Source organism: Anoplopoma fimbria, chromosome 4 (genome assembly GCF_027596085.1).
Source record: "Anoplopoma fimbria isolate UVic2021 breed Golden Eagle Sablefish chromosome 4, Afim_UVic_2022, whole genome shotgun sequence".
NCBI lineage: Eukaryota > Metazoa > Chordata > Actinopteri > Perciformes > Anoplopomatidae > Anoplopoma > Anoplopoma fimbria.
Genome location: NC_072452.1, coordinates 6,056,792 through 6,083,293, shown reverse-complemented (window position 1 = coordinate 6,083,293; position 26,502 = coordinate 6,056,792). Strand labels below are relative to the sequence as shown.

At 39.4% G+C, this 26,502-nt stretch overlaps 3 protein-coding genes across 3 annotated transcripts; 1 reads left to right on the top strand and 2 right to left on the bottom strand.

The window, feature by feature from the left end:
- Positions 1–1,094: 1,094 nt before the first annotated feature.
- eif1ad (eukaryotic translation initiation factor 1A domain containing) lies at positions 1,095–4,867 on the bottom strand. Its single transcript, XM_054597891.1, has 5 exons — positions 4,690–4,867; positions 4,146–4,264; positions 3,913–4,021; positions 2,314–2,422; positions 1,095–2,227 (listed from the first exon to the last, which is right to left on the bottom strand). The coding sequence occupies exons 2-5, from the start codon at positions 4,230–4,232 to the stop codon at positions 1,999–2,001; spliced, it is 534 nt and encodes a 177-aa protein (XP_054453866.1). The 5' UTR covers positions 4,233–4,264; positions 4,690–4,867; the 3' UTR covers positions 1,095–1,998.
- A 591-nt stretch (positions 4,868–5,458) lies between these two features.
- On the bottom strand, positions 5,459–11,969 carry ctsf (cathepsin F). The gene is made up of 14 exons (XM_054597585.1): positions 11,582–11,969; positions 10,848–10,958; positions 10,269–10,350; positions 9,418–9,467; positions 9,173–9,245; positions 8,397–8,510; positions 8,092–8,240; positions 7,877–7,973; positions 7,644–7,724; positions 7,344–7,463; positions 6,963–7,027; positions 6,686–6,776; positions 6,553–6,611; positions 5,459–6,212 (listed from the first exon to the last, which is right to left on the bottom strand). Exons 1-14 carry the CDS (start codon positions 11,825–11,827, stop codon positions 6,138–6,140), a joined length of 1,413 nt encoding a protein of 470 aa, XP_054453560.1. The 5' UTR covers positions 11,828–11,969; the 3' UTR covers positions 5,459–6,137.
- A 4,722-nt stretch (positions 11,970–16,691) lies between these two features.
- Positions 16,692–24,857, top strand: aup1 (AUP1 lipid droplet regulating VLDL assembly factor). The gene is made up of 12 exons (XM_054597526.1): positions 16,692–16,943; positions 18,092–18,229; positions 18,752–18,902; positions 19,587–19,774; positions 20,628–20,700; positions 21,192–21,265; positions 21,918–21,984; positions 22,218–22,320; positions 22,433–22,570; positions 22,680–22,819; positions 23,007–23,095; positions 24,475–24,857. Exons 1-12 carry the CDS (start codon positions 16,903–16,905, stop codon positions 24,518–24,520), a joined length of 1,248 nt encoding a protein of 415 aa, XP_054453501.1. The 5' UTR covers positions 16,692–16,902; the 3' UTR covers positions 24,521–24,857.
- The last annotated feature ends 1,645 nt before the right edge of the window (positions 24,858–26,502 follow it).

Here is a 26,502-nt window from a genome sequence, read left to right as displayed (position 1 = left end):
TCCATGTTCTCAGGTTATATTTAATTAAACTTAAAACTGTGAAATCGACATGACTGTAAAATATTTAACATTATCTTTTGAACCAGTATTTTTACATATTTTAGTCCATTTACTACAATTAAGACATTTTTTTATGTGAATATTTGGCCTGAAAGGCAATTGATTGCCATTCCTTATGTCATATAAAAATAACCTGTAATGACTGTAAATCCTCCCTGGGACCATCATTTCTATGTACATTTTGACAGTTATATCAATGCTTTTGCAAATGTCTCATCGATCTACACATACCACTGCATTACCACAAAATGAAAGCGTAGCTATGACATGCAGACATGCAGTTGGCTAAAATGTATTCCCTAACCCATCAAGTCTGGAGGGTTTTTTTGCAGCAGAAAATGATAAGCAGTAATGTGAAGTGTAGATGTAACAGTGCTGGACAGCGGCACAACGTTTTTGAACGGACTCAGTAATGTTTAGCTCAGGTGTGCTGTCTTTGCCAACAAGAGCTAGTGGTCATATCAGAACAAATAAGGCTGCAGCAGCAAAACTCTATCAAGTATATGCTGAAAACACATGTGATAATGCCAACCCATCAGCTTCTAGGAAAGATTAAAGGTTAAGTCTGGCTCCACTCCAACTCCGCTTTAGTTTTAGCTATTATGACGAATGAGTAAAATACGTTGTTGTACATTTCTGTATTTCTTATAGACTTATTTATAGACACAAGCTCTCTCTAAACTGTGCCAAATAAAACCATTTGCATTTATCATAATGTCACATTTGCTAGATTATAATAAATCTATTGATGAAGGTAATAGCAGCCATGTTTTTACAGGGGATGGAAGAACCCTTACTTAATTTTCTCCCCCCCAAAAAGACAAAACCTGCATCCTTTACTGAGTTTCACAAACACCTCAGGGACAACATACGTCAAAGAGAAAGACCCTGTAGAACTGGTTCCACTGGCAGGTCAGCCATACTTCTCATTCAATGACTCTGACGAATATTATGAGCTCATCTTCTGGGAATTCCCAAAGCACATCTAGGAAAAAAATGTTTTATTTCATAGCTGTGCTTATGTTAGTTTCTGTAGAAATGTTTTTATGAATGTGAAACAAAAAGCATGTATTCTTTAGAAGATTTATAGTCTTGAAGTATTATTATACATAAAGTGGAAGACGTCAAGAGGGTGATGTTGAATCAAAGTGCTGAAAAAACAGCTTAAGAATAAATCTATTTCCAAAATGTTTATCATGACACAAACCAAAATCAGCAAGGAATGTCAGAAAGAGATGAGGCACAAATCAGTCACAATGAGCAACTATTTGTACAACATGATACAATTGAAACCAGAGGCTTTTCAGTTTAAAAATCACAAAGGCTATCAGCTGCATTCATTTGAAAATAAAATAATCTGTAAGAACGGAAACAGCCCAGCTTGTTAAAGAAGTATTCTCCAGAGGAACAGTTAAACTGGAAAGATGTTTGAATCCCCACCACGTTCCAGACTTTTCAATCTAAACTAGGAACTAAAATTAAACGTGAGAAAAAGTGTGTTCTGTCAACGGTGACAAGGTTTTTGTGGGTTTCAATTTTGTCCTATGGAGGAATGGTTTTAACAGTTTACATTAACATCCTGCACATGTACAGTATGGCCCGGGTATACTTTATACCCTTTAGTGTTCAGTATAGCAATCACTGCACAGGAGGTCAGACTGTAACCGTGCTTGAGTTTGTGAGACATTTGCAGGAAACCACTGAAACTACAGAAGAACCTCAAATTGACATTTTCAATTTCGGTTTAAGTTTGAGATCAGTAATTTCAGATTCTTTTTTTTAATCAATTTAACAAGCAAGACTTATTTTGTTCCATTAAGTTCAAGTCCATTCAATGAGTCCAGCCAACAGGAGGTCCAGACGCAGCTGCTGCAGAGCAGACCGTCTCATGATTTTCACAACTCTCCCTCTCGATTGTCCGTGTCCTCAGTGCGGCCACTACGAACCATTTTCTGTCCTTTGGTCTTTGTGGTCGTCTTCTTCTTCCTCACTGTCCTCCTCTCCACTCTCAATGTACTGGTAGTTACAGCGGTTGGTGTTTACAAAGAGGTCACTCTCATCATCTTCCGAGTCACTGAAGTCCTCGTCCTTCTCCTCCGTCTCCTCCTCCTTTTCCTTCTCCTTGTTTGTCTTGTCCTCTGCTTGCTCCACCGTAAACCCCTCTGGCCTGGAGGGAGTCGGGGAAAGAAACAATGCTCAACTAAACTTGACAGAATGATGCCTGATGTGTCGTTTGTTTGAGTTCCCACTCACCAGAGCTGCTGTTTTTGCAGATACTGAATGTGATCTTTGTAGAGAATGAAGCTGATCTCTGCCTTCACCTTCTCTCCTTCCTCAATGGGATCCACAATCACATAGTCACCTTTGGGATAAGAGAACAGACATGTATGAAATGTGGAGCAAAAAAATAAAAGGTAGATAAAGAGAGACAAAGATTTTTCTTTCAGCCAGTTCTTACTTATCAACCCACATCAGTGACTGATATTGGCCCATTGATGACACCACGGTATCATCAATGGAGACCTGTCCATCACCATTGATGATACCGTGGTGACGCCAACTCGGACTGTGAGGAATCTGGGTGTGACCCTGGACGACCAACTGTCGTTCTCAGTAAACATTGTATCGGTCACACGCTCCTCAAGATTCCTCCTCTACAACATCAGGAGGATTCGCCCCTTCCTCACTGACGTCAGGACAGCAGAGTCACTGCCCATCTTTCGGCGCTGGCTGAAAACTCACCTCTTCAAGAAGTGCTACCCTGAGCCTTCCACTTAGCACTTATTGTATTCGTATTAGTTTGTTGCTCTTATTGTATTCGTATTAGTTTGTTGCACTTATTGTATTCGTATTAGTTTGTTGCTCTTATTGTATTCGTATTAGTTTGTTGCACTTATTGTATTCGTATTAGTTTGCCTCTGCACTATACTTTTGCTCTGGTTTATGCTTTTAGATGCTTGTTTAAGAAAGGAGATGCACTTATGACTTCTGGTGACTAGTAGTTCTCTTGAATACCTATGTTGAATACACTTATTGTAAGTCGCTTATGATAAAAGCATCTGCTAAATGACTGTAATGTAATGTAATAAGATTTTATATCAATATATTTTCTATTAAAAAGCACCAAATACCAAGCTCTCAAAAATGCATTTTTTAAAGCTGCAGAGCGGCTTAACATTGAGTTAAAACACTCGCATGTAAATCTTTGTGGCAGCATTAGTAAGCACTATACATTTTGGAAAATGTATTGCTGGAGATAATATCGGTATGCAATTAAAATAAATCAGACTGATAATATATTTAAAGCCTATAAGAAATTACAGAGAATATTTTAGTGTGCAACATCTTTAAGAAATCAAGTGTACAAAATGACACTGTCTGACATTCACAAAGTTTACGATTAATAAAAACAAATATTGCATTGGCATTTCCCGGTGAAGTAACACTTTTCCTTTTCTGAATCCTGGGCTATATTTGAAATGTATATATACAGTACCAGTCAAAAAATTGTTCACACCTTCTCATTCAACTTCTTTGAAGAATCTAAAATATAAAACATATTCTGGTTTGTTGAGCATTTGTTTGTTTACCACATAATTCCATATGTGTTCCTTCATAGTTTGGATGTCTTCAATATTAATCTACAATGTAGAAAAAAATAAAAATAAAAATAAAGAAAAACCATTGAATGAGAAGGTGTGTCCAAACTTTTGACTGGTACTGTACACTGTGACGGTCTTCATCTCTGGGAGCTCTATGAAGCAGTTTTTTATGACTGTGTCTTGATTGATACTGAATGATCTCTGTAATGATCTATCATATTTCATCCAAGCATCCATCTCCATCACTTACCTCTCTTGATCCAGAGGTTCTTGCGGAACTTGGGGGGCATGCTCACCAGGAAAGTCACACCCTGGGCCGTGACTGCTTCATGGAGGTTGTTGCCACGGCTGCCAGTGACCTTCAAGTGACCAGTTAGAGGATGGAGATCAGAGTCAGGAAAATGTCTCGCTGTTTGCTGTGATGAAAGTGTTTTTTTTTTTTACTGTCAACACGTGAGATACAATGAAGTCTACACAGCTCACCTTCACGATCTGCTGGTTTTCTGTGGGCTTGACAAAATCCCCAAGAACCTCCTGGACAACATGTTTCCGTTTGGTGGCCTGAGACATTATAAGAGGGGAGCTTCAGGTTCCCCCGCCAGCTGAAGAGAGAAGAGAGAATAGGATCAAGTTGATTATTCAATTCAATTCAATTCAGTTTATTTTGTATAGCCCAGAATCACAAATTACAAATTTGCCTCAGAGGGCTTTACAATCTGTGCACATGTGACATCCTCTGTCATTATAAAGACAAATACACTTTATTAGTCAGTTCAACTGAGGTCAAACAACTAAAACAGGATATTTGGCAAACCATCAGAGAAAGAAACCCTGACTACCTACTCTTATAAATCTGTGGCTGATTTCAACAAATAACACTTCACTTATTATGCTAAATAGTTGTCTAGGAAACTCAAGCCAATACATGTTTTAAACAATAACATGTACATCACTAGGGCTTTAGCTGACTGAGCTAGCATTAGTTAGCCATCTTCAGCTCAGCCACGTGAGCAGGCTTCATAATTACCTTGAAAGAAAGAAAGGAGTCACGTGAACAGAGTCTCCTAAAAGCACAGAGGGTTTATGGACAGCAGCTGAATATCACTTTGCAGTAAAGACACGTTTTAGTGTTTTGTCAGTAAAGATGAGCCGCATGTGTTCCTGTTTTCTGACGTCACCAAACGTTACACTTCCGGGGTCAATGGGTCTGCCCTTTTCAAAATAAAGGTCGCGTACCAGTTTTCTGAATGGAGGCGCAATGAGGGCTAACAAGGACATTTAACACGTTTGTCACTTCAACATCAGTTGGTATTTATTGTCTGACTATAATAGTATCTAACAAGATTTAGTTTTTTGTTCCAACTCTAACCCAAACCTACTGTTCCACACGGGTCTAGTTATTCCACTCTAGTGCCTTTGCATTATGGGTAATAGAGTTTTGTATTCTCTCAGTTGGAGCAATGTTCAAGACCACCAGCATTCGCTGTTGCAAACCAGTTCTCATCCACCACAGAAGGTAACATGGGTAAAAATAAAGATTCAGCTATTTTCACTTAAAGCCAATTGATTGTTATATTATATGTACTTATACAAACCACAAGTGAATCCACCATAATAGCAGTGCATGTTTATGAAGTACAATATTGTCTACCCTAACTTTTAATAACATTCGCTTAGAGATTTAAGCATTTTATGAATATTATGGTACATGGAAAAATGTTTGTTTGTATTTTCAATTGAATAAGTTTCATTCTGTTGTTCCAGTGCATGTAATAAAAGAATACCACACACAAATATGAGGATTTCACATTTTTTTTATTCAACCATCACTTATTTCTCACTGTCTTACAGCAGTCTTTACAATTACATTGCAGTTATGTACGGATCATATGTGCAGACCAATACAGGTAGGTAAAATCCGTCTCAAGTACTACATAGCATTAGCATGGACACCGGTAACAAAACATCCAAGAAAACAAAAAAGACAGTAGTCCAACTTCAAATAGTGCACGCTCTTTATCAATCGCGGGCTCAGTTACTTTGAGAAAAGATGAGTTAAAACCAAACCTGCCTAAAACACAGCAATCCTTATGACCTGCTGGACTAACGGAATGAAATGGGCACATATAATCTACTTTAAAATGACTATAAAATTCCTCAGCAAAGCTAGCTTTATTAATGCTGGTTTTTAGTAACACAATGTGTGCGGTATGAAGGTGGAACACTAGTCTGGTTACACAGAGAAGTAACATCAGTAGAACTTTATGTGCGTCTGATTGCAATCGTCATGCATTCAAGATGAAATATGTGTGTGATAGTGTAAAGATGGGGTCAGCTGGCAACAGGGGGTACATGTACTATGATGGTGTGTGTGTGTGTGTGTGTGTGTGTGTGTGTGTGTGTGTGTGTGTGTGTGTGTGTGTGTGTGTGTGTGTGTGTGTGTGTGTGTATGTGGGAGTATGAGGTGTTAGTGCTTTAATTGACTACAGCAGATGAGCACATCTTGTTGATCCCACAGGCATTGGACCCCCTGTATAGGTAGTAGTAACCCTTAATGAGAGACACAGAGAAAAACACATAAACAAACAGGAAGTAGTTTTGTACAGTATAGTGCAACCCAACAGAACAACAGCAGACTATGGTTAAAGGTATTGCAGTGTCAAATTCAAGAGTGCACATTGACTAACTTTAGGCAAGAAATGACACTGGTGACTACTTTTTACTTATCATGTTGCCAAGTCAGGAATTTCTGATGATATTGTTTAAAATCAGAATGTGCGCTCTAGTTGCTATATTATCAAGAAGAATGAAGTATTATGTACTAGATCTTTTTATGCCTTTTAACATTTCTCAAATCCACAAAGACTGTTACTAGGTGGGGTTGTCTTACCTGCTCTCCATAATCCTCTCCCCAGCTGTTTTTGATGGCCCAGAATGGGATACTCTTACCTGAAAGCACAGAAACATTAATACAAGAAGCGGTACTGGGTAAATGAAGCAAGGATAGAAAAAAAACCACTCACGTTCTCCGAATCCCACCATCAGCACGGCGTGGTCGATCATCCAGGAGTTGCAGAAGATCTTCAAAGGGTGAGACACGCCCTTCCGGTAGAACTACAGACATTTCAAAAGAAAAGATGGATTGAATATTTTCTGATGATGACATTCTAGTGAAAATAAAATGCATTTTTTCCATGATGTTATCTCTTTACTTATAATTTAAATGGAGGTTGTGGCAGTGTTTTGAATGTGTCAGATTTTGGTGATGCAGTCATTGCTGTTGGGGACTAAACCGCCTACCTGCATAGCAAAGGCATTCAGTGCAACAGAGATCGGTCCGTTCTCAGCCAGCCAAGCTGCAATGTCTGAGGAGAAAACAATAAAGAAGAGTACATTCACCAGCTCTTTGTCTCCATCTGCCACAAGGCTGCATTTTCTAGTTACAATTGATCAAAATCAACACCCAATAAACGTCATCATTTATTTTTCTTTAAAATAGGAATGAACAAATCCTTATTTGTTACATTACTATTTGTTCATCTTTGTTCAATCTAAGTAGTGTCACTTTCCGATAAAAAACAGCCCGGTGTGTATTTTAGTGATTTTATCTGCTGACATGTTTATCACTGCTTTGTCCTCACTTCCTTCTTCAGCCCCTCTCTATTCGCTCAGCCCACTCACCCTTCTCATCTTTGGACAACTCCACAGAGCTGTTGATGTAGGCGGCCACCTTCATGGTGGTGAAGTCACACCTCTGCTTCTTCCCGGTGTAGGAGTAGTCAGTCTCTGTCTCCAGACCACCTAAACAACACATCAAGGTTGAAGATGAAAAGGCTCAGGATTAATAACATGTAAGCATTTTCAGGCATCTCAGAGTCAACAAATAGCTGTCATTTCTTTAGTAAGAAAATGGGCAGATGAAGCTGAAATGTTTCAAAGTGGCTGCACATGTCACTCGTCCTCCACCCATGTCAAACTTACCAAGCTTCTCAATGGCTTCATAAGCATTTGATGGCAGCCCTCCTCTGCACGCCTGGTCCAGCCCATCACAGTCAACCAGCTCTGTGAAGGACAAATCAATGAACCAATCAAATCATAACTTTATCTTCAAATATAAACAGTGTTTTTTCTTCTTGCAGGAGAAAGCTACTGAATTATTGTATCATCTGTGTTTGTTTAGGTCTGGTCTGTGCACGTGTGCATGTGTGTGTTACCTTGTTCAGAGAGGGAGAGCAGTGTCCCATTTTTCAGGAACCACTGGCCTTCAATGTTGCCTGTCACAGAAAATGCCCAGCAGGATCCACACATACCCTGCAAGAAACATACACAAACACACGTACACAAACTTCAATCAGCACCAAGTAAGCAGGAGGTATAATTTCTTCATTAGTTTAATACTAGTTATTATATTAAATCTCTTTGTTGGTACCTGGTTCTTAACAGAATTGACAGCTCCGTGATCCCGCCAATCCCAGCTGGCCGGGGCGGGGCCTCGGGCAGGAGAGGCCGGTTTCATCGCTCGATGAAGAGTCCATTGACTCAGCAGCGGGTTCAGGTAAGTAGAGCGAAACTCTTCCTCTGGAGAGAAACAGAAGGAGAGCAGTTCAGCTTTTGTGTTACTTCAGAGGACTTTTGAAGAAATGCTGATGCAACACATGAAAAGCAGAAGGTGTGTTTCCTCATTGGAGACTGTGTTGAAATACGAGCAAATGCACGAACGTGTGAGACACGTACCAGTCAGGTCGCTGAACTTGGTGACCCCATACTCTGCTGACCCTTGATCCAAAGACTGGAGCTTCTCAGCAGTATTCAGGTTCTCGCGGAAGATGCGCAGACGGTGATCTGCCTCTGCAGAATCAAAGGTCAAAAAACATATTTTATTTTTTTCAAAAAATGATTTGGCACTTGACAGTGAAGGCCTGTTCTACTGCACTGTTTATTCTTCTTTTACATTTAATGTGATGTTCAAAGAAAAACACAAATGAGTAGGCAGATGATGTTTGGTAGGTGTGACACATGATTCTGAGTGCAATGCAACACTTAACCTTTCATTTCCTTTCACCCACTCTCTTGTAGTGATTTTAGAATGTGCTCGACTCCTCATCTTCACCATTATTATAAAGATATTTTAAGACAATAACCAAGAAATCAAACAATATATAAAGCTAGAATCCCAGTATCACCTGTTTATCTTTTTAATCTCTGAGATTGCATGAATACTCGTGTGACTCATTATTTTATGTTGCATATGATTCTATGGGGAATTCTTTGCTATCTTAAATTTAGTTCAGTTAATTCACTGTTGATGAGACACTTATGACCCATCAGTAAACGATATCCAAAAGGTGTTGAATGGATTGGGGATATTTAGTCATATGTTGAGGTTTTCAGTCTATGAGTGCTATGAGTCGGCTGTGAGTACATAGAGGGTTCGAGGCGTTAACAAAGGAAGGCGACACATCATGCACATTACTATGTTAGGCATGAACAAAACAGTGTCAGTCACTCACCCTCCTGGCTGCTGTAGACCTTATTGTATGTCACCATGAACTCTTTGAACTGGCCCAACAGCTCCACAGACTCCTGCCAGATAATGAGCAGACAAACACATGCAGACATGATCTTTAATCTCAATTTCAAGCCGATGATAGCAGTTTACACAACAAATGGACTATAGAGGTATCTAAGAGGCAGATAACAAGGTGGAACTTGTTGTCAGTCCAGTTATTGATCTGAATAGGATTATCATTTTTACCTCCAGAGGCTTGCTGGTCACCTTGTTGGTTTCTTCTTGTTGAGATTCAACTGATAAGAAAGACATCAAGGGAAAAAAATGTATTTGTCAGTGTGCAGACCACATATATTTATGTCTAATGTCTCAGAAAATACTTTGACTTTATGGATTTCAAATTAGTAAATCCAATAAATGAAAATACATTGAGGTTGCAGGACATTTTTTTGACATGATTCATTATTGCTTGTGTAATCAACATTTATTTAACCATTGACCTCGTTCATTTCTTTGCATCACTTATCAATCAGGTTACTGGACATAAGCGTTATATAATAACAGGGTAACCAGGGTGAGATTTATCAACATGTAGAGTTTAATACAGGCCAGAACAGAAGAAGATGTGGTCAAAATGAAGGGAACATTTGCTTAAAGTATTTCCTTTGTGACTACTTCCATTCACTGACTTTATGGTCAATTAAGGCTGCTTGGTAAGATCAGTGCCAATCAATTCAAATAGATAATTTTATCATGCAGGAATCCTTCTTTATAATGGTGGTGTAAAACGCCACTTTTAAAGATTTGTTTCTGTATATACTTTGCTTTAACCAGTTTGATAGATCCGCTGCCTTCCTGGAAGATGCTGCTTCTATTACAGAGGAAGCAAAGCATCATGGGATAACACTGAAACCACATAAACAGTGAGTCATTGCAGTTAACCAGTTTGACCTCTTACGTGAAGAATAAATTAAAGACACCAGTGCAGAGGAACCAGTCACTCAGGGTGAACCATAGGTGTGTTGTTCAGCCAAACTTTGTCCAAAAACCATGAAGCTCAGACGTTTAGTGATCGATGTGTTTGGCTGCTGACTGACCTTTAGGCTGGCACTTCTGTTTGAGCAGAGTTGAAGTGGCCTGCCAGGGAACGTCCCACACTTCGAACAGGCACACCTCCGTCTGACATAATCAAAAACATACACAGGACAGAGATCTGTAGAAAATTGGTTGAATAAGCGGAACATCATGTTACAAAATCAAAGAGACCAAGTCATGTCTCTTGTATGTCTTTATATTTTCAAGAGTGGAACAGCTCAACTTAGACAATCCCTTCCCCCCCTTCGCTCAGAAAGAAGATGTTTTAAGAAGTGGGAACAAGTCTCCACTGTAAAGTCTAAACACAGAAGAACGAAGAAACAAACAAAACAGAAGTGTATGTGTCATGTTGTGTCTGCATGCATGAGGTCATGTGGCTTTGGCATGCTTGGGGCTTCTTCAAATGAAATTCAAATCACAAGATCTGCTGTAATCGCTGCTGAACCAACATAACTTCACTGCTGCAGTAATAACTTGGTACACGATTAACACATTACCAATTTTGGAATAATTCATACGCCTTGGAGAAATCTGCTTTTCTCAAACCCAGACAATGATTTACTTTGTCTCACACAACCTACCTTGAGTTTGTGCAGCTCGGGATAGAAGTCACATGTCCTGAGCATGGTGGATTTCTTACATTGAGTGTTACTCAGTTCCACTGTTATTGTATAGCGGATCCCCTTAACCAGCTGGAAAACAGAGAAATACACACAGAGGTCAAACAATAAATATAGCTCTCAATAAAGCAATTAGTTTAGTTTATTTGCACAATTGCACAAATATAAAAAAACATAACATTGATAAATGATATTACAGTGCAGGAAGAGGCAGAAAGCCCACTGGGCATATTAGAAGCCTCGACTTATATAATATTTTTTTAAAAATCACAATATTATAACGAATACAAAAAGAAAATACATATGATATGAAATACCAATCATTCAGACATGACTCGAAAGGTGGAGTTAGTATAGTGGTACTTTTTTGGTGACTGCATAATACATATGTATACCGGCAGGTTATACTAGTTTATACCATTATTCTGAAGGTAAGTCACCTTTTTCCGCCCGTTGTTAAACTAACTCCTGCTAACACGGCGCATCTTTAATAGTCCGCATTGGTACCTTTGTTTACAAATCATTGTGCGCAGTTTTTACTGCAATGTCGCAAATCATCCTACAGCCCACATTCTCCTTTCACACTCGTTATGACCAAGTGACATGCCGTAATGCTGTGAATAAATGAGCATTACAGTCATTATTACAGTATTACACTATGTTAACTAATAAAGGATTATCTTATCTTATGTTACCTGTTTGGTGGCCGAGAGGAGCCGGCTGGTTCTGCGGAGGTGCATGGCATTGGAGCCCCGGTTGTAGCGCTCCTCGGCGAACTCCAGAGCCTTCTTCAGGCCGGGGTCGGACTCCTGCAGCCGGATAGGAGAGCCCGGAGGCCCGAACAGAGGCCGGTCGATGTCCTCACCGAGCCCGAGGACCGAGCCCAGCACGGCGGCCAGGGCCAGCCACGGGATGACCGGACAACCGAACCCGACCACCATGTCTGTCAGTGCCCGGTGTGTTGGTAGAAAGAGGAGAGGCCGGTGTCCAGTGTCTGCTCAGTTCAATCCAAACGCAGTGATCAGCAGTGGTTATACAAGAGGTCACGTCAGCGTGTTGTTGCCAAACAAAGCTGGGATGAGCGTGTGGGCGGAGCCACGTGGGTTAGTGGGAGGAGCCACGTTTAATTACGTCACACACACTCATGTTGTAGGCTCACAACCGGTTAACAGCATACATGAGACGGAAAAAAACAATATATATATACGTATATATATATATATATATATATATATATATACAGTACCAGTCAAAAGTCAAAAGTTTGTTCACACCTTCTCATTCAACTACGTAAAATATAAAACATATTCTGGTTTGTTGAGCATTTGTTTGTTTACCACATAATTCCATATGTGTTCCTTCATAGTTTGGATGTCTTCAATATTAATCTGCAATGAAAGTTCATTTTTTTTCGCATTAATGTACACTCAGCAACCCATCTTGACAGAAAAAAACAGAAATGTAGAAATTTTTGCAAATTTATTAAAAAAGAAAAACTGAAATATCACATGGTCATAAGTATTCAGACCCTTTGCTCAGTATTGAGTAGAAGCACCCTTTTGAGCTAGTACAGCCATGAGTCTTCTTGGGAATGATGCAACAAGTTTCTCACACCTGGATTTGGGGATCCTCTGCCATTCTTCCTTGCAGATCCTCTCCAGTTCTGTCAGGTTGGATGGTGAACGTTGGTGGACAGCCATTTTCAGGTCTCTCCAGAGATGCTCAATTGGGTTTAGGTCAGGGCTCTGGCTGGGCCAGTCAAGAATGGTCACAGACTTGTTCCGAAGCCACTCCTTTGTTATTTTAGCTGTGTGCTTCGGGTCATTGTCTTGTTGGAAGGTGAACCTTCGGCCCAGTCTGAGGTCCTGAGCACTCTGGAGGAGGTTTTCTTCCAGGATATCTCTGTACTTGGCCGCATTCATCTTTCCTTCAATTGCAACCAGTCGTCCTGTCCCTGCAGCTGAAAAACACCCCCAGAGCATGATGCTGCCACCACCATGTTTCACTGTTGGGATTGTATAAGATAAGATAAGATAAGATAAGATAATCCTTTATTAGTCCCGATGGGGAAATTTGCAGGCTTACAGCAGCATAGAGTTAAAGTGCACACAAGAGACATAGTAAAGAAAGAAAAGATAAAAATAAAAATGAAAATAAAAATAAAATAAAAAAACAAGTATTATAAATAAGCAATAAAAACAGTAGAAAAACACAATAACTGAAATATAATATTTACAGACAGAAAAAAAAAACTATATTAACTATTATTGCACAGTGTTTTTATTGTCATGTGTCCTGCTGGGAGCAGAGCTGGTTGTGCAGCCTGACAGCAGCAGGAAGGAAGGACCTGCGGTACCTCTCCTTCACACACCGGGGGTGAAGCAGCCGGTGGCTGAAGGAGCTGCACAGAGCTGCCAGGGCGTCCTGCATGGGGTGGGAGGTGTTGTTCATCAGGGATGACAGCTTGGCCATCACCCTCCTGTCTCCCACCACCTCCACCGTATCCAATGGACACCCCAGCACACTGCTGGCCTTCCTGACAAGCTTGTTCAGTCTCTTCTTGTCTGCTGCTGAGATGCTGCTGCTCCAGCAGACCACTCCATAAAAGATGGCTGATGCCACCACGGAGTTGAAAAAAGTCCTCAGGAGTGCTCCCTGCACTCCAAAGGACCTCAGTCTCCTCAGCAGATAGAGTCTGCTCTTCCCTTTTTATACAGTGCATTTGAATGATTAGTCCAGTCCAGTTTATTGTTCAACTGAACACCCAGGTACTTATAAGATTGCACAATCTCAATGTCCTGTCCCTGGATGTTCACTGGTTCCGGAGGACAGTGTTTTCCCAGCGGAAGTCCACCACCAGCTCTTTGGTTTTACCAGAGTTGATCTGGAGGCAGTTCCGCCGGCACCATCCTATGAAGTCCTGGTTCAGTTCTCTGTATTCCCTCTCATCGCCGGCGGGGATGAGGTGACGATGCAGAGTCGTCAGAGAACTTTTGCAGGTGGCAGGTAGCAGAGTTATATGTGAAGTCCGAAGTGTAGATGGAGAAGAGGAATGGAGCCAGAACGGTTCCTTGTGGGGCCCCCGTGCTGCAGGACACCCGATCTGACTCACACTCCCCTATCCTCACATACTGTGGACGGTTGGTGAGGTAGTCCAGTATCCATGCAGACTGGTCCACCCCGGTCTGCTCCAGCTTGTCCCTCAGAAGCAAAGGCTGGATGGTGTTGAAGGCACTGGAGAAGTCGAAGAACATGACTCTCACAGTGCTTCCAGCCTTTTCCAGGTGATAAAGGCATCTTTGTAGCAGGTAGATGACAGCGTCATCCACCCCGATGCCAGGTTTATTGGGCAGGTGATGAGCAGTGCCTGGTTTTCTCCACACATACCGCTTAGAATTAACGCCAAAAAGTTCAATCTTGGTCTCATCAGACCAGAGAATCTTATTTCTCATAGTTTGGGAGTCCTCCATGTGTTTTTTGGCAAACTCTATGCGGGCTTTCATATGTCTTGCACTGAGGAGAGGCTTCCGTCGGGCCACTCTGCCATAAAGCCCCGACTGGTGGAGGGCTGCAGTGATAGTTGACTTTGTGGAACTTTCTCCCATCTCCCTACTGCATCTCTGGAGCTCAGCCACAGTGATCTTTGGGTTCTTCTTTACCTCTCTCACCAAGGCTCTTCTCCCACAATTGCTCAGTTTGGCTGGACGGCCAGGTCTAGGAAGAGTTCTGGTCATCCCATACTTCTTCCATTTAAGGATTATGGAGGCTACTGTGCTCTTAGGAACCTTGAGTGCTGCAGAAATTCTTTTGTAACCTTGGCCAGATCTGTGCCTTGCCACAATTCTGTCTCTGAGCTCCTTGGGCAGTTCCTTCGACCTCATGATTCTCATTTGTTCTGACATGCACTGTGAGCTGTAAGGTCTTATATAGACAGGTGTGTGCCTTTCCTAATCAGGTCCAATCAGTTTAATTAAACACAGCTGGACTCCAATGAAGGAGTAGAACCATCTCAAGGAGGATCAGAAGAAATGGACAGCATGTGAGTTAAATATGAGTGTCACAGCAAAGGGTCTGAATACTTATGACCATGTGATATTTCAGTTTTTCTTTTTTAATAAATTTGCAAAAATTTCTACATTTCTGTTTTTTTCTGTCAAGATGGGTTGCTGAGTGTACATTAATGCGAAAAAAAATGAACTTTTTCGATTTTAGCAAATGGCTGCAATGAAACAAAGAGTGGAAAATTTAAAGGGGTCTGAATACTTTCCGTACCCACTGTATATATACATACATATATATACATATATATACAACATGTTGTGTTAAACTGCAGTAAGATTAATATTGAAGACATCCAAACTATGAAGGAACACATATGGAATATGTTTTACTAGAATATATATATATATATATATATATATATTTGAAGAATGTAAAATATAAAACATATTATGGTTTGTTGAGCATAATTCCATATGTGTATATTCATAGTTTGGATGTATACTTCAATATTAATCTTACTATATACATATACATAACACAATATGTTATTTGAGCATGTCTATTATTACCAGTCAAAAGTTTGTTCACACCTTCTCATTCAACTACTTTGAAGAATGTAAAATATAAAACATTTCTGGTTTGTTGAGCATAATTCCATATGTGTTCCTTCATAGTTTGGATGTCTTCAATATTAATCTTACTAGTGCAGTTTAACACAACATGTTGATTTGAGCATGTCTCTTGTTTGTGTTACATATTCACAGCTGAATGCTTCTCTGCTGCATCCATGTGAGTGTATGTTTGGCATTAAACCACATTAAACACAAAATAAAAAAATAAATAAGAAAAACCATTGAATGAGAAGGTGTGTGTATATATATATATATATATATATATATATATATCTCCCAGTCTTTAATGAGTGTGTCTCCTGTTTGCTGGTTCTTTGTCTTTCAGGTTGTTGATTGCTGCTGATGAGCCACACCTGAGCATCGTAGAGTCCCTCCCTCAGCACCTGAACAGGGAAGCCCGGCTCTCTCCTCGTGGGGCTTTTCCTTGGCTGACCCAGCTGCTGTTTTGTTGGCTTTGTTTAGTTATTGTGATTTGTTAATAGTATTTGTTAAATAAATGTACCTATTTATTAGATATACACCCTTCTTGTCTCCTTCATGTTGCAGCCTGAGAACCGGGTTGTAACATGAGTCACAGTTTTTGATGATATACTATGTGACTGAAAAATAAAAAGGTATATCGTATAAAATGCATCCATTCTTTTTCTGAACCAATGCTGTTTATACTGATACTATCTGACAGGCCTAGTATTTGGGCAGATGAAATTGTTATTAATTCCCCCATTTTCTACATACCAAATAATTTTGTTATATACAATCTCGCTGGACAAATTTTAAATACTCAATATTACTATTGATTAGCATGTACCTGAGCTGCTAAATGACTGTAATGTAATGTAATATACCTCTTCCTCTAAACACCACGCCACTGTAGTTACTGCCGATGACAGTAATACTAACATACAGCCACTAGAGGGCGACAGAACACCGTCACCTTTCGACGCTTTCCCTGTCACCGGAAATGACCCGAATAAGATACACTGCTTTAAGGACCTGTAGTGGTTCTCTTTCACGGCTACATACTACATACAAATAAAAAAAACAAGGTTAGGATGAGTATTAATTTGCATTTATGTGGCAAATCCCCCCCAAAAACTTGTAAAGTCGTGTCAAATGTACAGCCACGGCTCTTTTATTTTGTAGGATTCCGACCGGACGTGGTGTTGTTGTCGCTGCTGGCTCTCAGGCGCTAGCGCTGCTAGCACCGCGGGCAGAAGCACCTCTCGACTAATGCTAAGCTAACGTTCTAAACTGGCTGGAATAGACCGTTTAGCTTTAAAGTGCAATCACGTGGGGACTGTACCGGTGGAGTCGTGAGCGGCATGTCTGGTGCATGTTTGGGGATCAGGTCGTGTTCTTAGCGTGCAGGTCCGATAGCAGACATGGAGACCCGAGGGATAGAAGACATGTTTGACTTTCGTCGGTGAGTGAGCTAACGGGGGCTAGCTACTGCTGGCATCCAGCCTCAGCTAACGCCAATGAGCCCCGTGCATCATGTTGTTTGTTCGTGCAGTAATGTTAAAGTGCAATGTGTCGATGCCAGCTGTGACCGTGGGCTCATGTCACATGTTTTTATGAGCACACAGCTAACGATGCTAGCCGGCTAGCATCGTTAGCTGTGTGGCGGTGACGTTAACGTAAACATGTTCTGGCTGTCGTGACGTCATTCAGAGCGTTACAAGCGCGTACTGCCTCAGCTCGCTTAACCCTGCAGGGCCGTAAATCGTGACCTTTTAACGTAACTCGGATGGCTGAGAGGGAAGTTTTCTAAAAAAAAAAAAGACTCAACTTCTTACAACACGTTGGTCTTTGACGTCACATCAGAAGGCCTCCCAGTAAAACACATGGGCCATGTGGGACGTGAGGCCTGTGTGAGCAGCACAGCTGGTTTTGGTGTCTGGTTTCAGGCCGGAATAGGATCCCTCAGAGCTCAGATGTTACCAACACCTAACTGCTCAGCCAATCACGTGACGGCAGACACGTGTCACAACGAGTGTGGTTTAATGCCAAACATACACTCACATGCATGCAGCAGAGAAGCATCCAGCTGTGAATATGTAACACAAACAAGAGGCTCAAGTCAACATGTTGTGTTAAACTGCACTAGTAAGAGCAGTAATGGTGATTTTTCTACATTGTAGATTAATATTGAAGACATCCAAACTATGAAGGAACACATGTGGAATTATGTGGTAAACAAACAAATGCTCAACAAACCAGAATATGTTTTATATTTTACATTCTTCAAAGTAGTTGAATGAGAAGGTGTGTCCAAACTTTTGACTGGTACTGTAAGTGGAAACAGATTTTTTTTTACTGCCCTGCAGTTTCTCAACAGAGTGTGCCATTGTTTAACATTAGCATAGCATTCTATACAACACATGGGGGAACAAAAGTTTTTGTTATTGTGTTATACTATAGTGATATTTGGACGCTTACATAAAGTACTGAAATAAATGCACTCCACTCTTTTTTTGCATGTGTTCTTCCTATTAAAGTTTGTTTGTTGCTACGTTTCACTGCATTTGAAGAAAAAAAAATGGAATCTTATTTTATTTTTTCTATGTACAGGTTTCCCAAAGATGCAGTTGTTCTCCTGCTGTTGCTGATTTACTCTCCAGTTGGCATCTGTTTGATGTTGATGAGGATTTTTATTGGTGTTCATGTGTTCTTGGTCAGCTGTGCACTTCCAGAGAGTTTTGTAAGAAGGCAAGTATTTAAACTTATACATCTTTCTCAGAACATATTTTACTCTCTACTTGTTTGTAGTTGTGATAGCAGAAACTGTTGTAGTAACCACACGTGTGTCATTAATAATATGCATATTCTTAGTAATATAAAAGTGTGTGTTAATAAAAATTAAGGTACAAGCAGTAGATTAGGCTGTAAACATGCTATATATTGCATTCTGGGCAATTCATTAAGAATAATTGCAGCATGGCGGCCTCTATACAGCTATAATGAGTAATGACTGCATTAAACACAGCCTCGATCCATTTGATATGTTATATGTCTGTAACACGATAACCTCCTCTAAATGAGACCCTGGTTCCCAGTTATTTCCATGTTTAATTCAAGTTGATGACTGTTGAATTGAATAATTGTTACATATAAGTAAACAGCCCCTGTAAATTATCTGGATGTTGTTGTGGGAGCTGTTTTTTGTTTTTTTTTGTGAATGGCACCACTGTATGTAAGATTACATTAACCTTTATTTTATCGTTCTCTTAGATTTATTGTCAGGGTCATGTGCTCAGTCCTGGGGATGCACGTGAGACAGAAAAACCCTCGCTCCAGAGACAAAAACACCAAGCTGTACATATGCAACCATGTGACGGAGTTCGACCACAACATAATCAACCTTCTGACCCCCTGCCATACTGTGAGTGTTTATATTTTAAATGTGCAAAGCCGTGTTATGCAGGATGATTTAAACATTTTATCCCCCCTAGTCGTAAGAATGCTTTCCTGTACTAGTTTGTTTCAACGTGTATGCTAGAAGCTGCACTGTTTAATTCAAAGCTGTATATCACACTGCTGATAGTCACAGATAAGCCCTATGAAATGACTGGGCTAGTGTCTGTAGTTTATTTGTGCTTCTATTTGTGTTAATAACTGGTGCAACTACAAACTTTTATTTTGTTTTGCAATTTCTATTGATTTTCTGTTAAATCCACCGTACATTTGTTTGCAGCATATATTTGAAAATATAATGTATTCAAACATGGGACTGCGGCATCCTTCAAATTATAACAGTTGTGAACGCTACAATCTTTTTTAGATCATCTGCATGTCCGTGTCATATTTGAAGCACAGTGAATTTTCTCCTACAGGAGCTTGCAGGATGAAATGATGTTATGTATGTTGACTTCAATGGCTGCAGATGAAACAGAGGAGACAGTGTTGCACTAGTCCGTGAAGCATATTAAAGTCTTACACGCATAGTGATCTTTCTATCTCATCGTTGTTTTGTTTAACCAGGGCAACAAAAAAAAAAGGTATTTCACTGTTAAACACAGTAAATGCATTGTAAGGTGAGTTTGCTCTTTCTCTTTTTGATCATTAGCCCCAGTTAGAGGGCTCCACAGGCTTTGTGTGTTGGGCCAGAGGCTTCATGGAAATCCATTCAGCGTCTGGCCAAGAAGCAGTAGAAGAGTCTCTTCAGAGGTACTGCTCCACTGAAGGAACCCCACCGTTGCTTCTGTTTCCTGAAGAGGACACCACAAACGGCCGTGCTGGCCTGTTGAAGTTCAGGTTAGTGACAACATTTCTGTTGCAGGATCCATCTACTCAGTGTTTGATTCATGTCAATAAGGACGACACAGTTATTATTTGTGAGTGGGAAATGGTCGATGCAATGCCAATAGAAAAAAAATGACGCACTGAGAAAATGTAGCATTTTCCCCACAAATTCTACGTTAGCTGTCTTTTTTTATGGCTTTGTATAGTGGTTCATATTTACCAACAATCAATAAATCAGTCCTTCAGCACAAGAGTAAAGCAGTAACTGGGATCTATCAGTATTTGCAGATGGAGGCAGTGTTTTGGCCTCATACTCATGACTTTGGGTGTAGAAAGTGATTTTAAATTATCATTCCTCTTCCATGGCACTCTGAGATAAAGATAAATTACTTTGGCGGTTGTTTCCCCTCACAAATTTCCCTCTAGAGTTCTATGCGCAGATCGATGTAAATAAGTGAAAACAGCTGCAAAATCGTTTCATTTCTGTCTTTAATTTGAGTAGCTCAGAATCATGTGCGCTATAGTTTCAGAGATACACTGAAACCCCAAAAAACTGTGAGGAGCACTTCATAATAGTATCAAGAAGAGCATTTTAAGGCTTTTGTGTGCAGAGTTCTGAATTTAAGTTTACTTAAGGTTTTCACTAGAAACTAAAATCTTTTGTACCAAGTACAAGACACTCCAACAGTTAACAGGCTGTTCTCCTCATGATTATCAATGTTACTTTATTCATATTTTTAAAAGAAAGAATTCCATATATTCAGAATTCTATTTCTCTTTAGTTGAAAAAAAAGATAAAGATTTTGCTTCTGTTCACAGCATACAGAGTCACTAACTAACATACTAACTATGTTTCTCCTCTCAGTTCCTGGCCTCTCTCACTGACTGATTCCATTCAACCTGTGGCCTTACGGGTGACCAGACCATTGATTGCTTTGGTAATTTTTTATGAACTTGCATTTCCAAGAAAAAAAAACAAAGAGTGCAGGGATAAGATACCAAAATAAAATGAATACCTTTTAACAACAATGTTTTTTTTCTGTATTAACAGCATTTTCTGTTTGAATATCTAGAATATCTGAGTGTAAGATATTTCCTAATGTGGTTGGTAATGACTTATAAACCATGTAACATGCCTGGAATGCCAAATGTTAATATACAGAGGAAGGAAAGAAACCAGTGGGGTAAAATAATGTGTTTATAGTCCAACCCCAGCTGTGGGAAATCATTGCAAAATGAGTGCACTTTTCTGGAAGTAACAGAAAGCTGATTAGTGTAGGCTGCTTAAACCTAATCCATTCATCTCGGTAGCGAGAATAATTTAGCTTGTGTTGCTGTGTGCAGCAGAAGCTACAGTTGCAGGAGTGTTGTCAAACTACGCTGTAATGTGACAGTGTGATTGACCTGACTGTATCTTGTCTGTCCACAGAGCACACCTGAGTCAAGCTGGCTGATGGAGCTCTTATGGACATTTTTTGTTCCATGTACAGTGTATCATGTAAGGTACTAAATAATTTGTATCAATTTTTCTATCAGCAATTGCTTTTTTATTCTGCAGCTTAATGATCATTAATAATCCAATAGTTTTGTTTATTTTCCATGTAACTGAGGTAGTTTTGTGGAGATGTGCATTGTATAAGTAAACTAGATCCTCTGAGACCAAAAAGACAAAAGCTGATGGAAAAACGTCAGCTAATCTTCTCTTGCCAGTAATGTTGATTCACGAGCAGGAGTTTGAAAACTAAATTACTTTAAGAAATAATGATTTAGTGCTCAGGGTCTGAATTCAGTTTTTAAATGGACTTTGATCTTTTCTGTTGGCATAATTGTTATTTCACATGTTGCTTCTATGCCTTTGTGTCAGAGACAGCTGTCTCAGGAACACCTGGAGGGAATTTCTTTGAATTTGATACAAACATTTACTTGGACTCAAAGATAAACTGTTTCGAATTTAGTGTTCAAAGGTCACTGCAACCTCACAGAACATATTCATATGCCAATTATGCTAATTTCACACACAATGTCTAAAAAGGATAAAATTATGAAGTAATGAGACTTTGGACGGACATGGAGGGATAAACTGCAGCTAGACTGGTTGGCGGAGGCAAACCACCACAAGGCAGTAATTCTACTTTGTTTTTCATTTCCATCCCAGTTGGCTCCCACCAGTATCCAGACAAGATGGCGAGTCCATGCAGGAGTTTGCCAACAAAGTCCAGGAGGTAAAACCAATGTTTGCCAGTAGAGTGGATTAATAATGGGTTTAATTCACAACAACAAAAAACAAATAAGTTATTCAGTTAGACAATTAATGAAATTTATCAAATTTCCTGACCCCAGGAAATAGTTCCCTAATAGCCCTACATGTTTTGTTTCACCAAATTACTTTTCTTTTTTACTATGATCTGCAGTTGTACGCTAAAGGTGTGTCTTATGTGTGTCTTTTTAATTTCAGCTGTTAGCAGGTGAACTTGGCTTGGTCTCCACCAAGATCACTAAAGCTGATAAAGCAGAGCACATCAAACGTAAAAGGCACACTGTACCACAAACATCGACAAGTAAGTCAATTTCATGAACACACAAAACACCGGATGCTCTACACGTACACATTTGTATGTTTCTGAGTTTTTTTGGGGGTCTGGTGACGGCTTTTATTTTTCCTTACCGTAGGTGTCAGACCTGGATCTATTGGTCTCGGTTTCATGGTCCAGAGTTTGGGTACAGATGATCATAGGATTGCTAAGATGGCCCAACAGGTGAAGGACGTACTGCCTCATGTCCCACTGAATGTCATCGCAAAGGACCTAGGTAGAGCCCTATTTCACTGCATGTAACTGTTGTTAACACACCCTTCAAAAACGAAGAAAATAAGGTTTGAATTGTCATGCCTTTATGGTTGTCTCTTGATTGTGCACAGCAAAAACCAACTGTGTCGACACCACCATAACCAATCTGCTGGAGAACAAGGAGGAAGGTCCAATGGAAGCAACCGGGACGTCGACTTTTGGTTCTTCTATGAACAGCCCCTATTCCTCTGGTCCTGCTCCCACCATAAAGGTTTGACGATTTCTCATGCTGCTGATATCTAAATGGGCAATTTATCATTTAGGATCCATTTTAATCATATGTAAACATATGAAGTTCATATTCACTAGAAAAGTACTGGGGAGTTTAAAGTTGCATAGAAACAACTTTTCAGTTTTTTTTTTTTTTGTAAATTGATAATTCCTTTTTTTCTCCACAGCCTGCTGCCAAATCTTTTGGGAGATCACCAGTTGACAGACATTTGTCTCTCCAAGAGAGAAAAGAAGCGCTCTATAATTTTGCAAGAAGGTGAGGATTTACCGCTATTGGCAATGTTACGTCATTACATCATGCATTATATTATTGTATTATTTGCTAGAATAGCATCTTTTTTGTTAATCTTGCAGCAGTTATGGCAAAAAGGCCAGCTTTACATGGTGGAATTAATTCTTCCATTAATCCCTCAACTATTGTTTTAAACAAATGTCTGGACTATTTGAAAGTACTTTATGTCCGTTCAGCTCATGTTAATAGGACACCGCAGAGAAAAAGCCAAAGCTGCTTCATTATGTGCAACATCTGGCAGTTGTGAACAACAGTTGTGCAATATTAATTTGCTCTGAGATATTTTTTAGGGTCATGTCTGTCGCTACATACTGATTCTACATAGCGTTTAAGCTGCTCCAGACAGAAATCTTATGTAAAAATACTCCTGTTGTCACTAATTTAGATCCTACAGATTTGTTCTGAAATCCAGCATGAAGCAGAACATCATTGAAAGGGGTCAATCGTACTGACAAACCCTCAAGAGTCATTATCCAACTCTGTAGCTCTCCTCAGCTCCACGGAGCTTTTCAGCATCTTTCAGCTTGTTGTTTTTTTTTTTTTTTTTTTTTAATGGCCCTCAACTTAACTGTTTGGGCTCCCTCTCAACACTCATCAGCTTTGTGTCCAGTCTCAGCAGCCCCCCCCCACCCCCTTTTCAGTTGACAAATGCCAGACAAACTTAGTGTCCAGCTTAGACAAATTTAGTGATAATTGTGGAACATTTGCTGAGCCAGATATTCTTATCTGGAATTGGTGGAGAGCAAAACAAAGCCAAAAGAAGAGTGAATATTGGAACCTACATTTGTGAGGTCACCTGAAACACACCTTCAAATGAATTCTAATGATCCTCTGTAACTGCTGGCTGTGTAAATATGTATTTGCCACAACAACTTTTATGATTTATGACAATGTTGTGTAAAGCTTGTGGTGTTGCCCCCCAGTGGCCAAAACAATTTTTATAGGTTCAAGAACTGATAGGAATAGTTATGGTCATTGAAAAATATATTCCCAGTGAGCCTCAGTGTTAGTGCTTCATTGATACATACAGTATTCATGTTCAAATATCGGACAAACTGTAACTCTAGGACAAAAATAATTTGGATGTACGTTATATTTAAGGTGAAAAAGCTCTTTTAAGATCTGTCTGATAAGTTTTACCATTGAATTTGGTCCAGAAAAGCACCGACAGGACCACATTGATTAAAGCAGATAGAAAAGGGATACATGCACTGCCTGTAATGAAGGGTTTGTTTCACATTAACCATCTACACCAGATGTGTGTATGGTAAATTTATTGACAGATTAAACAACTCTTACAAAGCAGGTAAAAGACTGATTCATCCTGTTTCTTTCTCTTATAGACGCTACATTGAAAAACACGGATTGGATCAAGAAGATGGTCACTGAACACTCTTTGGGTCAAGCTATCGCTGAAAACATCCGAGAGAAGCATATTCAACCTGCATAGCTGTCTAATTTCAATGGTGATTTTCTATACCGTCAACAGGTTCTGATGCTAAACAGATTTAGTTAGTTGCTAATGGAGGGAAGTATTCAGAACATGTATACGTCGACGAAATGGTGATTATGCATGTGTTTAATTCTTCATTCTGGCTGATACATAATTTTGATAACAATTTGTATTATGATCCACTGACTGAATCATCTATTTATTTTTATAATGTCCAGAGTCGTTGATGAAAATAAAGTTCAGCTTGACCTTCAAAAGTGTGTCAATGATGTTGTTTTGGTTGAGTGCAGACACACGCTTGGGGGGAAAAAATATTAAGGAATGTTTTTTTAATAATTTCAGAATATACATTTAAGAACTATTCTCAGATGTATTTATATTTTGTAATGCAGGGCTGCATGTTCTTGTAAATGTAAGATCATATCCTGCCATAACAATGAGCCAGAGTGGACTGGACTCTCACCGGTCCTCTTCAGGAGGACATTGGGACTTTTGGAGATGTATCAAAAGTAAAATGTAAACTCTACTTAACCCTGTGGAGCTCAAGATTTCAAAATGTATCTCCCCTTACCATGTTTAAGCTAGATGCTCCACTATAATAAATACTGTTACCCCTTTTAAAGATTTGATATATTTAGAGATTCTGTTTAGTTTTTAAGTTAGTCTCATTTCCATACTCTCCATTTATTCTCTGTGTAATTTGCTACAAATTATAAGAAATAAATAAGTAAAAATTAAAATAAGATACAACATTCCAACTTCCATACCCCTTAATATATATCAGACAAGACTGACTCCATACTGAGACACTTCATTTTGGTTTTCAAACCCTGAGATATTTCTCCTTTTTTTGGTCTGCCTGATCTCCTTTTGTAATAATGCATGTATAACTTAGACACTTGAATGCACAATCACGTTATTTATTATTATTAATAATAAATAATTACATCTCATTTTTCAGGTAAAACTGTAAAATTAGATGAATGCTACAGTTATGTCACATGAATGTATTTGTTATACCACCATAAATACAAAAGAAAAACAAAAAATGGAAAATGAATCCCATATTTATTCAAATCACACAACCAACAGTGTACAAGACTTTTAGCTTTAGAAAATTGTTCTTCTAGGCCTTGATGATAATGTAAAAACAGAAACAGATATGACAACTTTATTATTGTAAATTGTTTATCATAGTTAGGATATGTCATATCTATATAATCTACCTATTATTTCAGTTGTTGCCCAAACAACACAGCTCTACATGATACTTAGATTGGGTGAATGTCATGTTATGCTAATGCCGCGTTGCCTCTTAGATCAGCTGTCTTACTGTCTGTTGCACACAAGCTCAGTAATCAACACATCCATAGTTTTAATGTGAACACAGCTTCTGATCTGTCGTCAGACTCGACCTTCTGCATCATGGAATAAATCAGGCCTTCAGGAGGCCTCAGCTAATGGCTAATGTCAACAAAGACTCCTTTCAACACCAATAAATGCATAACTTATCATATTCATTGAAGGATTTATTAGTTTTATAAGGTCTCTTAAAAACACTGTTGTCCCATGCTGGATTACCAAGCTCCTGAAGAGGACACTAATTGGAAAGCTACAATTCAAAGTGAGTTTCTTGAACACAGCATTCCAGAGATATTCTAGAAATAGTGATTAGTGTACTTTGATGGGTTTCAGTTTGTACAAATCAAATCTGTATCAAGGCCTGTTCATTATTCAAGCCCTGAACATTGTTGCCTCATTCTAATTAACAAAAAGAAGAGATTATTGTGGGAAAAACACAAAAACAAGACATTACTGTAAAGGCGTTTTTATTTCGCTTTTGTTATGCTTTTCCTGCTGGTGTTGTCAGAGGAAATCAACCGGCCTGCGGACAAACATTTAGCAAATGCGCCAAGTG